This window comes from Mastomys coucha, unplaced genomic scaffold (assembly GCF_008632895.1).
Source record: "Mastomys coucha isolate ucsf_1 unplaced genomic scaffold, UCSF_Mcou_1 pScaffold5, whole genome shotgun sequence".
Classification (NCBI taxonomy): Eukaryota; Metazoa; Chordata; class Mammalia; order Rodentia; family Muridae; genus Mastomys; species Mastomys coucha.
Window position 1 is genome coordinate 50,134,684 of NW_022196911.1, and position 13,787 is coordinate 50,148,470.

Here is a 13,787-nt window from a genome sequence, read left to right on the forward strand (position 1 = left end):
GTCTTCCTGCTGGAGGTGGACCCTGTAAGTTCCCTCTCCCTACTGTTGGGCATTTCATCTAAGATTCCTCCCTTTGAGTCCTAAGAGTCTCTTACCTCCCAGGTCTCTGGTGCATTCTGGAGCCTCCTTCACCCCCCACTTCCTATTTCCTGAGGTTGCCTGTTTCCATTCTTTCTGCTGGTCCTCAGGGCTTCAGTCCTTTTCCCTCACCCAATACCACATCAGGTTCCCCTCCCCCGCACCTTCACCTCTCCCCCCCCACTTTCCCTTCCAGGTCTCTCTCTCCCTACTTACTTGTGGTTGCTTTCTTCTCTTTCCCAAAAGGGACTGAGCACTTTAGCTTGTTGACCTTTCTGAGTTCTATGGACTGTATCTTGGGTATTCTGTACTTTTTTTTTTTTCTAATATCTACTTATTAGTGAGTACATACCATGCACAAGGGGAGGTCCCAAGGCCTCATACTATTACTGAGGCTACAGAGCGCTCACAAAAAGGGACCTATCAAGACTGCCCTCTGAAAGACCCAACAAGCAGCTGAAAGAGTCAGATGCAGATACTTGCACCAAACCAATGGGCAGAAGCAGCTGATCCCTGTTGTTGAATTAGGGAAGTCTGAAAGAAGCTGAGGAGGGTGATACAGTAGGAGGACCAGCAGTCTCAATTAATCTGGACCCTCAAGATCTCTCAAACATTGGACCACCAAACCGACAGCATACACCAGCTGATATGAGGCCCCCAACACACATATAGTAGAGGACTTCCGGGTTGTTTTCAATCAGAGATGGTGTACCTAACCCTCAAGAGACTGGAGGCTCCAGGGAATTTAGAGATTAGGTGGGGTGGGGGCATCCATGTGGAGATGGTGGGGTGGGGAGGAGGTGTTGGATGTGGAACAGTCGGAGGGTGGATAGGGGACAGGGAATGGAATATGGAGTGTAAAAAAATAAATTAATTTAATAAAACAAAGAAAGGAAAAAAGAGACTAAGAAAATCTAAGTCCTTTAACATTAGGAATAATTTCTGTACACAAAATTAATTTTTATTTGAAAAAAAGTAAAATCCTGTGATCTACAGATAAGCCTGGGATACAGCAGTGTATATGATATACCTGTCTAACCACATTTGGAAATGGGATATTATGTATGGTTTCTAATATCTTTATTTCTCAGATATCATGCATATTTATCACATAATAATTGGTCTGCAAATATACTAATAATAGTGACTTAAATGAAATATCCTGGGTAACTTAGTTTTTAGTTTTATTGTGAGGTATGTAGATTGTTTCTTTCTTTAAAAATTATTTTCTAGGAGCTGAAGGATGGCTCAATGGTTTAAAGCACTTGATGCTCTTTCAGAGGACCTGGGTTTGATTCTCAGCACCCATGTGGTAGCTCATAACCATTTGTAACTCCATCTCCTAGAGAAGCCAACATCCTCTTCTGATCTTTCTTGGGTACCAGGCAAACATATCCATACATATCCATACATTCAGGTGAAGCATTCATATACATAAAATAAATAATATAAAAATTTAAATATATGTATATTAATATTTGTCTGCATATATGTCTGTGCACCACGCATGTATCTGGTGCCTCAAGAGGCCATCACAGAGCTTTGAATTTGAAGTTACAGATGGTGTAAGCCACCATACAAGTGCTCAGAATCAAACTTGGGTTCTCTGGAAGAGCGCCCTTACCAGTGAGTTATCTCTTCAGCCCCCTATTTCTATTTTTTTAATCTTTTTGTTTTGTTTTGTTTTAAAGACAAGGTCTCATGTAGCCCAGGCTGGCCTTGAAGCTAAAGGCTTGAAGGCTGGCCTGTGTAGCTGAAGATGAATTTGCATGCATGATCCTCCTGCTTCCACCTCCCAAGTGCTGGGATTGCAAGTGTGAACTGTCATGCCTAATTTTCTTCCTTCCTTTCTTCTTATTTCCTCCCTTCCTTCCTAAGACAGATCCTGGCTGGCCTGGAACTCACTGTGTAGACCAGGTTTGCCTCAAACTCACAGATTTCTACCTGCTTCTGCTGGGTATAAAGTGCTAGAAGTATGCCACCATGTCTGACATTATTTCTGTTAATTTTAATGTATTTTATTTTTTAAGTGTGTGTGTAGGGTGTGTGTGTGTGTGTGTGTGTGTGTGTGTGTGTGTGTGTGTGTTAGTATGTAGATGTGCTTGCATGTGCCCATGGGTGCCAGAAGAGAATATAGGATCTCCTGGATCTAATTGGAGTTACAGGCAGTTGAGAGCTTAGAAGAGCAGTACATGTTTTCAATCACAGAGCCATCTCTCCAGCTCCATTATTTCTATTTTAAATGGTCAAATTATGTTTTATGAGTATACTGGTTTATAAAGGCTTGAGCAAGCCTGGGGCATGGCTCAATGGCAGAGACTGTACAAGACCCTGGGTTCAGCCATTTCTTAAGTGACCTTTCTTATTGTTGTAACTCACATAATATGACAAGATGCAACACAACATAGGGATGACAGAGTTCCAGAGCCACGGGCCATTTGGGCAAGAGAGGTACGGTGGCAGGACCCCTGGATGAATGCTTCCATTGCTTCTGAAATTAGGAAGCAGATATTGGACCATAGGAAGCTCAAGAGCCCTTCCTGGTTTGCTATGCTATAGGTGGGGATAAAGTGAGGCCATCTCGTTATCCCATCCACCATCAATCTTGTCCTGTGTTTGCTTTGAACAGGGAGGGGTCTGGAGGTTCGAAGTACTTGTATGTTCAAGCATCATGGAAGAGCTATCCCTGGAGTAGAGGACACTGGTGGTATTTGCTTATCTGGAATCCTTCACACCACGCTGCCTCCCAGCATCTCAGGTCAGAACAGTAGCAGACAGTCCAAAGCCTAGGGCAGTGGTTCTCAGCCATCCTAATGCTATGACCCTCCACTACAGTTCTTCTTCTTTTTTTTTTAAAGATTCTTATTTCATTATTATATCTAAGTACACTGTAGCTGTCTTCAGACACACCAGAAGAGGGCATCAGATCTCATTATGGATGGTTGTGAGCCACCATATGGTTGCTGGGATTTGAACTCAGGACCTTTGGAAGAGCTATCTCTTCAGTCCTACAGTTCTTTATGTCAGGGAGACCTACCCCAACTATATAAAATATTTTTGTTGCTACTTCATAACTGTTATTTTGCTATAGTTAAGAGTCATAATGCAAATACCTGTGTTTTCTGACAGTCTTAAGCAACTCCTGTGAAAACATTGTTTACACCCAGAGGGGTGGAGACCCACAGGTTGAGAGCCTCTACCCTAGGAGGAAAGACTGCCAGCACAACTGCCAACTCCTATCAGAGTGCTCCCTGGTCCCTGCATGCAGGGAGAAGTCCTTTTATTAAGAACAAAGAGACTATAGGACGCCCAGGCCAGGGCATTTACAGTTGGAAAATGTAGAAGCCAGCATAAAGGCCAGGCATGGAGCTGATATCACACACACATCTAAAAGTAGAGCTGGGAGTATCATCCAAGGCAGGGGACTCTCATGTTCTAGACCAACCTGGACGACAGTGAGACTCTGTGCCAAACCCCTGTGGCACAGGGCCACAGACACTCACTGAACAGTGGGTGGAGCCCAAGGACCCAGGAGGGAAAAGTTGAGGAGTGGGCCACATCCCAGGTCCTAAGAGGTGCTCCATGAGTCTAAGGAAGAGAGTTCACAGTGCTGAGGGTGGGATCTTAAGGATGGAAAGCTAAATCCTAGTGAGGTATCAGTCTGACAGTGGTCACTCAGCTTCATAGCACACGATCCTACACGTCTGTACATCTGTTTTTGTTTTGTTTTGTTGTTGTTGTTGTTGTTGTTTTTTTTTTTTTTTTTTTTTTTTTTTTTTTTTTTTTTTTTTTTTTTTTTTTTTTTGAGACAGGGTTTCTCTGTGTAGCCCTGGCTGTCCTGGAACTCACTCTGTAGACCAGGCTGTCCTGGAACTCAAAAATCCACCTGCTTCTGCCTCTCAGAGTGCTGGGATTAAAGGTGTGTGCCACCACTGCCTGGCATGATCCTACTCTTCTAAGGCAGACTTTGCTTGTTTTTTTCTTTCTTGTTTCCTTTTTTCTTTTTCTTTCTTTCTTTCTTTTTTTTTTTGAGACAGTGTCTCATGTAGATCAGGCTAGCCACCAAGTTGCTATATATTGTAAGGATGACACTGAATTCTTGATCTTCTTGCCTCCTCCTGTCCCCCTAGTGCTATGACTATTGCTATATGCCACCATGCCTTGTACACCATGAGCTTCAGCAATTGTAATTTTGAGACTTCCCCAACAGCTTCTTTGCAGGTAGATTACAGATTTCTTTTCACTGTATGATCTATGAACACACATGTCAGGTATAGTCTCTACCAACCAACGCTGCACAAGCTGGGCTCCAACTGCTCCCCTGTACAGTTAATTTGAACTTTCGGCATTTTAGACTGTTGTTACAGAATCTACGAGCCGACAGGAAGCATAGGCTCCAGGGTAACACCCACCGACAGAGGCAAATGTGGGTGCATTTACATGAGGCTGGGGCGTGTTAGGCTCTTAGGGAAAGATTCTAGCTTCCTGTTAAGTTCAACCACAAATTTAAGAAGCAAAATTAAGAACATGTGTGAACTCAGAAGGCATGAGGCCAAAGGTTGTGTCTCAAAGGCAATGATTCTTAGGAATTTTTTTTCCTGAGTCAGGTTATTATACAGTATAGCCCAGGCTGCCCTCAAAATCACAATATAGCTGATGATAACTTTGAACTCTTTTTGTATGTTTGTTTGTTTTTTTCAAGATAGGCTTTCTCTGTGTAACCCCGGATGTTCTAGAACTCATTCTGTAGCCCCAGCTGGCCTCAAATTCCGAGATTCACCTGCCTCTGCCTCTCATGCATCACCACATCCAGTTCTCTGCAGTCCTGGGGATGAAACCCAGGGACCTGTGGGCTCTAAGTAAGCACTCTCTCAGATGAGTTGCAGCACCCAGGCCCTAATTCCCAGGATGTTTTCTAGTAGATTCTAGGTTGAAAAGTTTAACTGTACAACATAGCGATGTGGCTGAACCTTATGAGTCTTTGAGATTATTCTGTGTATGGAAGCTTGCAGGGATCCATCCACAATGATCTATGAAGCATTATTTTCTGGACTAAAAACATGAGCTCAGAGGTCATGTGAAGGCCAGTGCTACTGTGATGGCTGGAACAGAAGCCATGCACATGCTGGTGTGATGTGTCCATGCTGGCTGGGGCAGAAGGTGCGGCGACAGCTGCTACATGATCAGGCAGGCAGCTCTTCTCACGCTCCCTGACTAGCATGCCTTTGGCAACCCCAGGGAAAAGGTCGAATGTGCCTGGAACACTCCCCCTGCATGTCACAATTATCCAGTGAAGGTCTCATCCCTACCCACCTTCAAGTTCCAGCCAAGGGAACCACTGCTTATTCAATTCTTTCTGATTAGGGACAAAGTCACTGTGCCCCAGGTTAGGAGGAAAACACAGGAAATTCATAACTAGCAAAGGTGGAGGGCTACAAAGAACCAATGCACACACATGAACTGGCTAAACAAGAAAGACAATGGCCAGGACCTTAGGCGGCCATTAAAAAAGTTTCCAAAGGCTGTTTCACGTGGGAAAATGCCCCTGGTTGAGCACCAGAAGATAGCCATATGCAATATAGTCTCAGATTTAGAGCTGCAGAAATAGCTAACTGGTTAAGGGCACCTGTTGGCTTTCCAGAGAACTGGAGTTCAGTTCCCAGTATTCATGTTCACAGTCTTCTGTAACTGCAGCTCCTAGGGACCTGATAGACGTGTATGCAGAGTGCTGGGGTTAAAGGCATGTGCCGGCACTGCCCAGCTTAAGTGTGTTTTAAAAACAAAACGAGGCTATCTTATTAATCCTTTGAGAATTTCATCCACTGTATTTTGCAGAGGCTATTTCTTACTGTAGAAGCAATTTCCAAGTTCCTTCCTACCTTTCTAAACTTTTAAACTTGGCATTAAAGTGCAATGATCAGATTTTCCAGACCGACTTGTAAATCCGGGGCTTGTATCACTTCTACAAGTCTTACTCAGATGGCCTCTGGCTCTGCTTGAACCCCTCTAGTAATGAGGAACTCACTACCTTTATTTATTTATTTATTTAATTTATTTTTCAACTACTTCCATACAAGACATAGAAATCTATCTCCCTTTTAGCTTCTCCCCATGACCAAGATCCTACATCCTAGCTCAGCAGAGAACAGATTTTTAATTCCTTGATAACAGAGGTTCCAAAGCCAGTTCTGGGCCTCATATCCCTGCACCTGCCCATTGTCTTTCTTGTTTAGCCAGCTCATGTGTGTGCATTGGTTCTTTGTAGCCCTCCACCTTTGCTAGTTATGAATTTCCTGTGTTTTCCTCCTAACCTGGGGCACAGTGACTAAGTGAGCATTCAGCTTGGTCCTCACAAATTCCTTTGCTTCTTGTGGGGAAACCCTAGGCAGTGACACCCTTAAATCACAACTTTAGTTCTATGTCTTACTGAGTAATGGTGGCACATGCCTTTAATTCCAGTGCTTGGGAGGCAGAGGCAGGTGGATCTCTGAATCTGAGGCTAGCCCAGTTTACAGAGTGAATTCCAGGATAGTCAGGGCTACACAGAGAAACTCTTGTCTTGAAAAGAAATTCTGTCTCATTTTGCCCCCTTCAAGGGCATACCACCTGCCAATCTGTAGCAGAATCAACCTTTCATCAACTTTGTAGAATGAAACTAGACAACACAGCAGCCAATCCTGTGCCTGTCTCACACTGAGCCAGAGACGCTAAGTCCCTAGTCAGGTCACTCAGGAGCTCTGTAAGCTAAGGAAGACTACAGGTGCTCAGAACCCACTGGGGTGGGAAACACACACGTTTTCCAAGTTCTTTAAAATTGCATTTCATGTATTTATTACTTAAGACATTTTTATCATGTGTATTTGAGATGGCTCAGTGGGTGAAGGTACCTTTTGACAAGGCTGATCACCTGAGTTTGATCTCGAGGAAGGAGAGAACCAACTCCTGAAAGTTGTTCCCTGATGTCCACACATGAAGAGCACACGTATACACACAGACACATAGACAGACAGATAGATACACAAAATACATGAAAAAAGAATTATGTACATAGGCCATGAAATAAAGTAGCCAATTTTGGGGTGCCTTTTTTTTTTTTTGCTGCTGTTGTTTGTTTTTTGAGATGAGATAGCCTTTCGCTATGTAGCCCTGGCTAGCCTGAAACTTTCTTTCTTTCTTTCTTTTTTTTTTTTTTTTTTTTTTTTTTTTTTTTTTTTTTTTTTTTTTTTTTGGCTTTTTTAAGACAGGGTTTCTCTGTATAGCTCTGGCTGTCCTGGAACTCACTCTGTAGATCAGGCTGGCCTCGAACTCACAAATCCGCCTGCCTCTGCCTCTGAAACTTTCTATGTAGACCAAGCTGGCCTTAAACTCACTATAGCAATGACCCTGAGCTTTTGACCCTCCCTCATCTTCCAAGCTCTGGGCTTAGAGGCATGCCCAGTTTATGTGGTGTTTGGGGAATGGAAGCCAGGTCTCTACCCACTGAGCTACATCCCCAGCCCCTATTCCCAGGATATCAGTATGTTCTGTCCTGAGATAGCAGTGACTTAGCCCCAGGCTAGGCCTCTTGGTAAGGTCTAGAGTAATCTGGTCACCCAAGCCACAGAGCACAGAGGTCATCAGATCCTTGGACCAGTGCAATGGAGGTACTAGGGGGATTGGTGACATTGAGATACTGTCCCAAGCCTGGGGAGTTCTTGTAAAGACTCAGCTGCCTTCACTGCTGCGGGCCACCACACTCTGCACAAGCCTCACATTCTGGCCTTTCTGTAGCCTTTAAGCCCTGGGCTTTTATTAGGGGAAACTGCTGCCAAACTTCCCCACCCAAGAAGCCTTCCTCTCGGTCTGGGCAGGCTCCCCTGCTGCATGCCAGGCTAAACCTTGGCCTGGCTCCCAGTTGGCCCTCATTGCATTCCTAGGCACCTGCTCCATGCTCTGCACAGGCGGCATGGGGTCGGGGTGGGAAGTAGAAGGTTAGATGTCAATGAAAGGAAGAAAATCAGTCATATACATATATATGTGTGTGTGTGTATACATATATATGTGTGTATATATAGATATACACACATATATATGTATATACACACATATGTGTGTGTGTGTATATGTCCTGGCTGTCCTGGTTCTCAATATGTAGATCAGGCTGTCCTCAAACTCACAAAGACCCACCTACCTTGGCCTCCAGAGTTCTGGCATTAAAGTTGTACCATACCCAGCAAGTCTTCCATATTTTTTAATTAAAAAAAAACATTAAAAATTTTTATTATGTTATAGGTGTTTTGCTTGCCACATGCATGCTGGTTGCACAGAGGCCAGAAGGTGTTGGATCTCATGGTACTGAAATTTCAGATGGTTTTGAGCTGTTATGTGCATATTGGGAATTGAACCTAGGTCCTCTGGGGGAACAGTCAACGCTCTAACCACTAAGCCATCTCTCCAGTCCCCTAGCCTTCTCTGAGCAGTCATCCTACTGTTTGGCTTTCATATCCTCTCTGAGCCTTAGGGTCCACACCTGGGAAGTTTCATCCCACAGCTCAATACGGTTCCCAGGGCCTTCCTGTCACAGAAGAGGAAGTGAAAATACTTAGGGAGTGTCATTATTGTGGTCTGACTCTTGTGACCCCTGAACCTCTAGAGTCCCATCTCCCAGGGGGTATTGGCAGACTGTGTAGATATACTGGGTGTTCAGGGCTTGACACCTGCATTGGAAATTAAGTAAAAAGCACCAACCAGGAGGGTTAGGGCCAGGTGGAAACTTAGCCAAAAAGCAGCCCACTGCCCTGCTAACGGGTGCCCAGCAAAGACACCCAGGTCCAAGGCAGACATGCCAGGCTGTTTGAGGCAGCAAAGGTTTTACAGCTGTCAGGAAGGCCCTAGAGGCCAGGTATGGTAGCCCATGCCTATTATTTCAGTTAGGCCGGCTAAGTAAAATTAAAAGTTTGGGGCCAAGCTAGGCTACATATTGAGAGCTTGCCTAAAAGACCTAAACAAAAACATCCTGCCTGCTGTGATCCCAGCACTGGAGAGGCAGGTGGATTACTAGTGCAAGGCCAGTTTTGGCTACACATTAAATGTGAGGACAGCCTGGGCTATACAAGACCCTGTCTCAAAAAGTGGGGATGAGGAGAAAAATAAAACAATGAAAAGTTATTCCAAGTGCAGAGGAGGGAACACACACAGACACACACACACACACAGAGGCACACACACACACCACACTGATAAAGTTAGGGGCAGATAAACAGAGATAACAGGAAGACTAATGAGCTAAAGTTGGTTGCAAAATTAATCATTTTTACTGTGGGAGCTGATCAAGTTCACGGGCTGTCCATCCCCTCTAGGGGTGGAGAAACTGGCAGACAGGAAAAAAACATCTAGGACTCTAGGGTCCCTGCTCCCTTCTCCAGGCCTCCTGCTGTCCACAGTGGACTCTGCCCTGGATCCAGGCTCTGACCTCCTGATGCTTCTCAGACCTCAAGGGGCAGAAACCTGAGTCAGTCTCTTGGGCTCTAACCCAGCTTCAGGGCTCTGGGGGAAGGGACAGGAAGGGAGGAGAGAGCTGCAGGAGACTACAAATCGACTCCCTCTTTGGCTCCTCCCAGCTACCCTAAGGGCAGCCCACGCACCGCTCTGAACCCGCAGGAAGCCCAGACCGGCTTCCTAGGTTCTAAAGGGTGAAGTGATTCCAGGCGAAACTCCTTAAGAGGCAGGCTGTGTCTATCAACTCTCGGGCCGAGCAGGGAGTTGAGGTTTCAACAAGTCTCAGGTGATGCTGGCGCTGTCCGATTGTGGACCTATCAGAGACTGCTGGCCTTAGTCCTTAGCTCAAGGCTCAAAGAGGTTGAGTCCGGTTCTCCACTATACAGTGACAGCCCCACACTGAAGGCCACTTGCCACGGACACACCAGTCACCTCCCCGCGGGGACAGCAGGGTCAGCTGCAGTTTGTCTGGGACTGAGTGTGTTAACTCGGCTGCTGGCTGACGGGTCGGCTCGACACGGGCGGGGACAGAGTACCCCCACCCCCGCATGCCGATCTCCATGCCTGTGCCCCCCTCCCGACTGTTGTCCATCTGGTGTCCTCTGCCGTTCCTCTGAGCGCCCCCCATGGCAGACCTCCCGGTACCTTCTCCTTGCCTCGGCTGTGCCCGCTTTGCCTGCAGCCCATCCTGCTTCGTGCGTTCCGCCCGCTGTGACTCTTAACCGCCCGGAGCTGCAGCTGCGCCGGCTGCGCGCCTTAAATGCCGGAAGAGCAGGGCCTGCGCAGGGACCCGGGCTGAGCCGGGGCCGGGCCAGGGCAGGTGCCAGCGGCGCTCCACGCCAGAAGTACCTGAGGCCAGGGCAGGAGAGATCTCCAGGAGCCACAGCAAGTTCTCAGGGCCCTCTTATGAGAAATCTGAGAGGGAAAAGGACTAAAACAATTAAAACAGGCGTTGTGGCATATGTCTGTAATCCCAATTCCCGGGAGGTGGAGGCAGGAGGATCACAAGTTGGAAGATAGTCTGAAGCATATAGGGGCTTTGAGGCAGGGCTGGGCTACATGATAACCTGTCACGAAAAGCGAAGGGGGTCAGAGAGAGATCTTAGTGGTTAAGAGTGTTTTCTGCTCTTCCAGAAAACTGTGGTTCAACTCCAGGCACCAACATCGGGTGGCTCACAGATGCTTGTAACCCCAGCTCCAGAGCACCCCTCTTTTAACCTCTGAAGGCATTGAGGGTGAGTGTCTGTAACACCAGCACTCAGGAAGCTGAGGCAGGAGCATTACTATGAGTTTCAGGCCAAGGCTACAGAGTAAGACCTTATCTCAAAAACAAAACCAACCAACCAACCAACCAACCAACCAAGCCAGCTAAAGGCTCAGAGGCAAAGGCAGTTGCCTCTAATTTTGACCTGAGCTCCATCCCCAGGACCCACTCAGTGGGAGGGGAAAATGAACATGCAGACCAAGGCACACACACTGCATTCCTCATACATAAATAAATCTAAATTTTTTAAGCTGAAAAAGCCAATCAATTTGTAGCTCCAGGAGGCTGAGGCAAAAGGACAGCCACAAGATGGAGGTCGGTCAGTCTAGGCGACAGAGTGAGACCTTGTCTCAAAAGAAAATTAATTAAAATTAATTGGCTCAGTGAATAAAGGTGCTTGCTACTAAGTTCAATTCCCAGGAAAAAGAGAACCAACTCCTGAAATTTGTCCTCTGATCTCCATATGTAGGCCATGTGCACGCATGCACTCATTCTCTCTCTCTCTCAATAAACAAATAAATACATGGACTAAAAGTATACTTCAAAGAAAGGACGATGCTGGTAGCAATGCCCAGAGCCCAGGTTGAATGCTCCCCCAAACCTGGCTTTTGTAACCCCGCTGCAAACAAATGACACCCACTTTCATTGTAAGGCTTCCGCAAGGCTGGGTCAATAGCTCTCCCCAGCTTACAAGATCTGTGACAGTCTTTTCTCCTTGGGACAGACACAGCAAGCTTGCCAGATGCAGCAGGAATAGGGACAATAGGGTCAGAATCTAGGACTTTCAAAGCCGTTATCGTCTTCCCAGTGAGAGCTCAGAGAAGACAGAAAGGAGTTTCTCGTCCTAGATTCTAGGCACAGATTAGAAAATCCATGTCAGGGCCACAAACTCTCTGAAAGCTGTATTGATGAAAGAGACCCAGTGCAACGAATAATACAAGACCTCTCAAGGCAACGGCCCGTAGAGCGTAAAGCAAAGTTGGGCTGGGCATGAGGGCTTATATTTGTAGTCTGAAAGAAAACTGAAGCAGGGGACTGTGAAGTCCAGGCAAGTCTGGACTACATAATGAAACCCTGTGTCTTAGTCACTGTTTTATTGCCAAGAAGAGACACTATGAGTAAGACAACTCTTAAGAAAAGAAAGCATTTAACTGGGGGGCTTCTTACAGTTTTAGGAGCTTAGTCCATTATCATCACGGCAGGGGGCTCGCAAAGGCACTGGAGCAGTAGCTGAGAGTGCCACATCTTGGTCTGCAGAGAGGAGGTGTGTGTCGGGGCGGGGACAAGGCTGGATGGGTGCTTTTGAAATCTCAGAACACAACTTCAGTGGCACACCTCCTCCAGCAAGGCCACACCTCCTAATCCTTCCCAAACAGTTCCACCAACTGAAACTAAACGTTCTAATATGTGAGCTTATGGGGCCATTCTCATTCAAAGCAATGAGCACAGACATGCTTAGGAAGGCAGCCAAAGTATGGGGCAGGTGAGAAAGCTCAGTGGATTAAAATGGTTCCCTACTCAATTCAATCCCCAGGACCCACATGATGGAAGGAGAGAAGTGACCTCCCCCATAAGTTGTCCTCTGACCTACACATATATGTCAGGGTACAGAACAAGCCAGGGACTGATCTTCCTCATCATGCTTTTTTTGTTTTCTATTTATTTAAAAACATATTTTAGATGTTAGTTTTATGTGTATGAGTGCTTTACCTGCATGTGTGCATATGATGTACTGCTTGCATGCCTGGTATCTGAGAAGGTCAGAAGAGAACATCAGATCCCCTGGAACTGGAGATAAGGATGGCTGTGAGCTGCATATAGATACTGAGAACTGAACCCAGGTTCTCTGCAAGAGCAGCAAGTGCTCTTAACTGCTGAACCACCTATTTTATTTTATTTTATTTTGGTTTTTTGAGACAGGGTTTCTCTGTATAGCCTTGGATGTCCTTGAACTCACTCTGTAGACTAGGCTGTCTCTGCCTCCCAAGTGCTGGGACTAAAGGCATGTGCCACCACTGCCCGGCTGCTGAACCACCTCTTAAACATCTTCCTTTCTTTCTATTAAAAAAATTATAATTATCATCATAATCATAATAAATATTATTATAATAGTTATTATAATGAAAAATGCAACACTTTTAATAAATATGATGAAAGTTATTTGTGTATGTGTGTAGGCCATGGTTCAACTTGAGGGAGCAAGTCAATTCTCTCCTCTGTCATATGGATTCTGGGGATTGAACTCAGATCACCAGGCTTGGTGGCAAGCTCCATTACCCAGAGAGCCATCTCACTGGCTCAGTTTTTCCTTTTTTGAGACATGTGTTCCAGGCTGACCTCAAATTTGCTATGTAGCCAAAGAGGACCTTGAACTTCTTTTGCTCCTCCTGCCTCTACCTCTTGAGTGCTGGGATGACTGACAGGAGCTTGTCATCACATTTGACTTCCAAGTCTTCTAGTTTTCAAAAGAAGCTGGGATTTTCTCATGTATAGTGTGAAACAATGGTGTCTGTCTGTCTGTCTGTCTGCTTTTCACATGCATGCCCCCTTCTCTACCTCTATCCCCACCATGCATGCTAAACAGAATACTTGGAGGAAGTGTCACAGCATCTGGTTCAGGTGACAGGTGATGGATCTGAGCATGGAGAAACACTGTGGAAGCAGAGGGCATGACTAAGTCCAACCGGGAGCCTGAAGGTTGACCAGCTGTCCCAGTATGTGATAGCTGCATAGGCTTCTGCAGATTGAGTATGGCTTCTTCTTGTCCATATGGAAAAGAGCATTTCTCAGCCAGTTGCTGTGAGGCATTTTTAGGGGTCTCAGTGGCTTGGTGTGGCCAGAATAGCTGGGTGGAGGAGTATGTGAGGAAGACACATGCAGACTTTCAGTGGCCTTGATGATCTGAGCAAGCTGCTTGTCTTTATCTTGTAAGCAAGGGTAAGACAGGACAGATGGGTATTATGCAAGG

At 45.9% G+C, this 13,787-nt stretch overlaps 1 protein-coding gene across 3 annotated transcripts in view; it reads right to left on the minus strand.

The window, feature by feature from the left end:
• Ccdc69 (coiled-coil domain containing 69) overlaps nt 1-10,324 on the minus strand; it is a 33,718-nt gene extending 23,394 nt beyond the window's left edge. For all 3 annotated transcript variants that reach the window (XM_031355075.1, XM_031355076.1, XM_031355074.1), the window contains exon 1: nt 10,201-10,324. In XM_031355075.1, the coding sequence (XP_031210935.1) occupies nt 10,201-10,242 (42 nt within the window). In that variant the 5' untranslated portion in view covers nt 10,243-10,324. The remainder of the gene's footprint in view (nt 1-10,200) is intronic.
• Nucleotides 10,325-13,787: the final 3,463 nt, after the last annotated feature.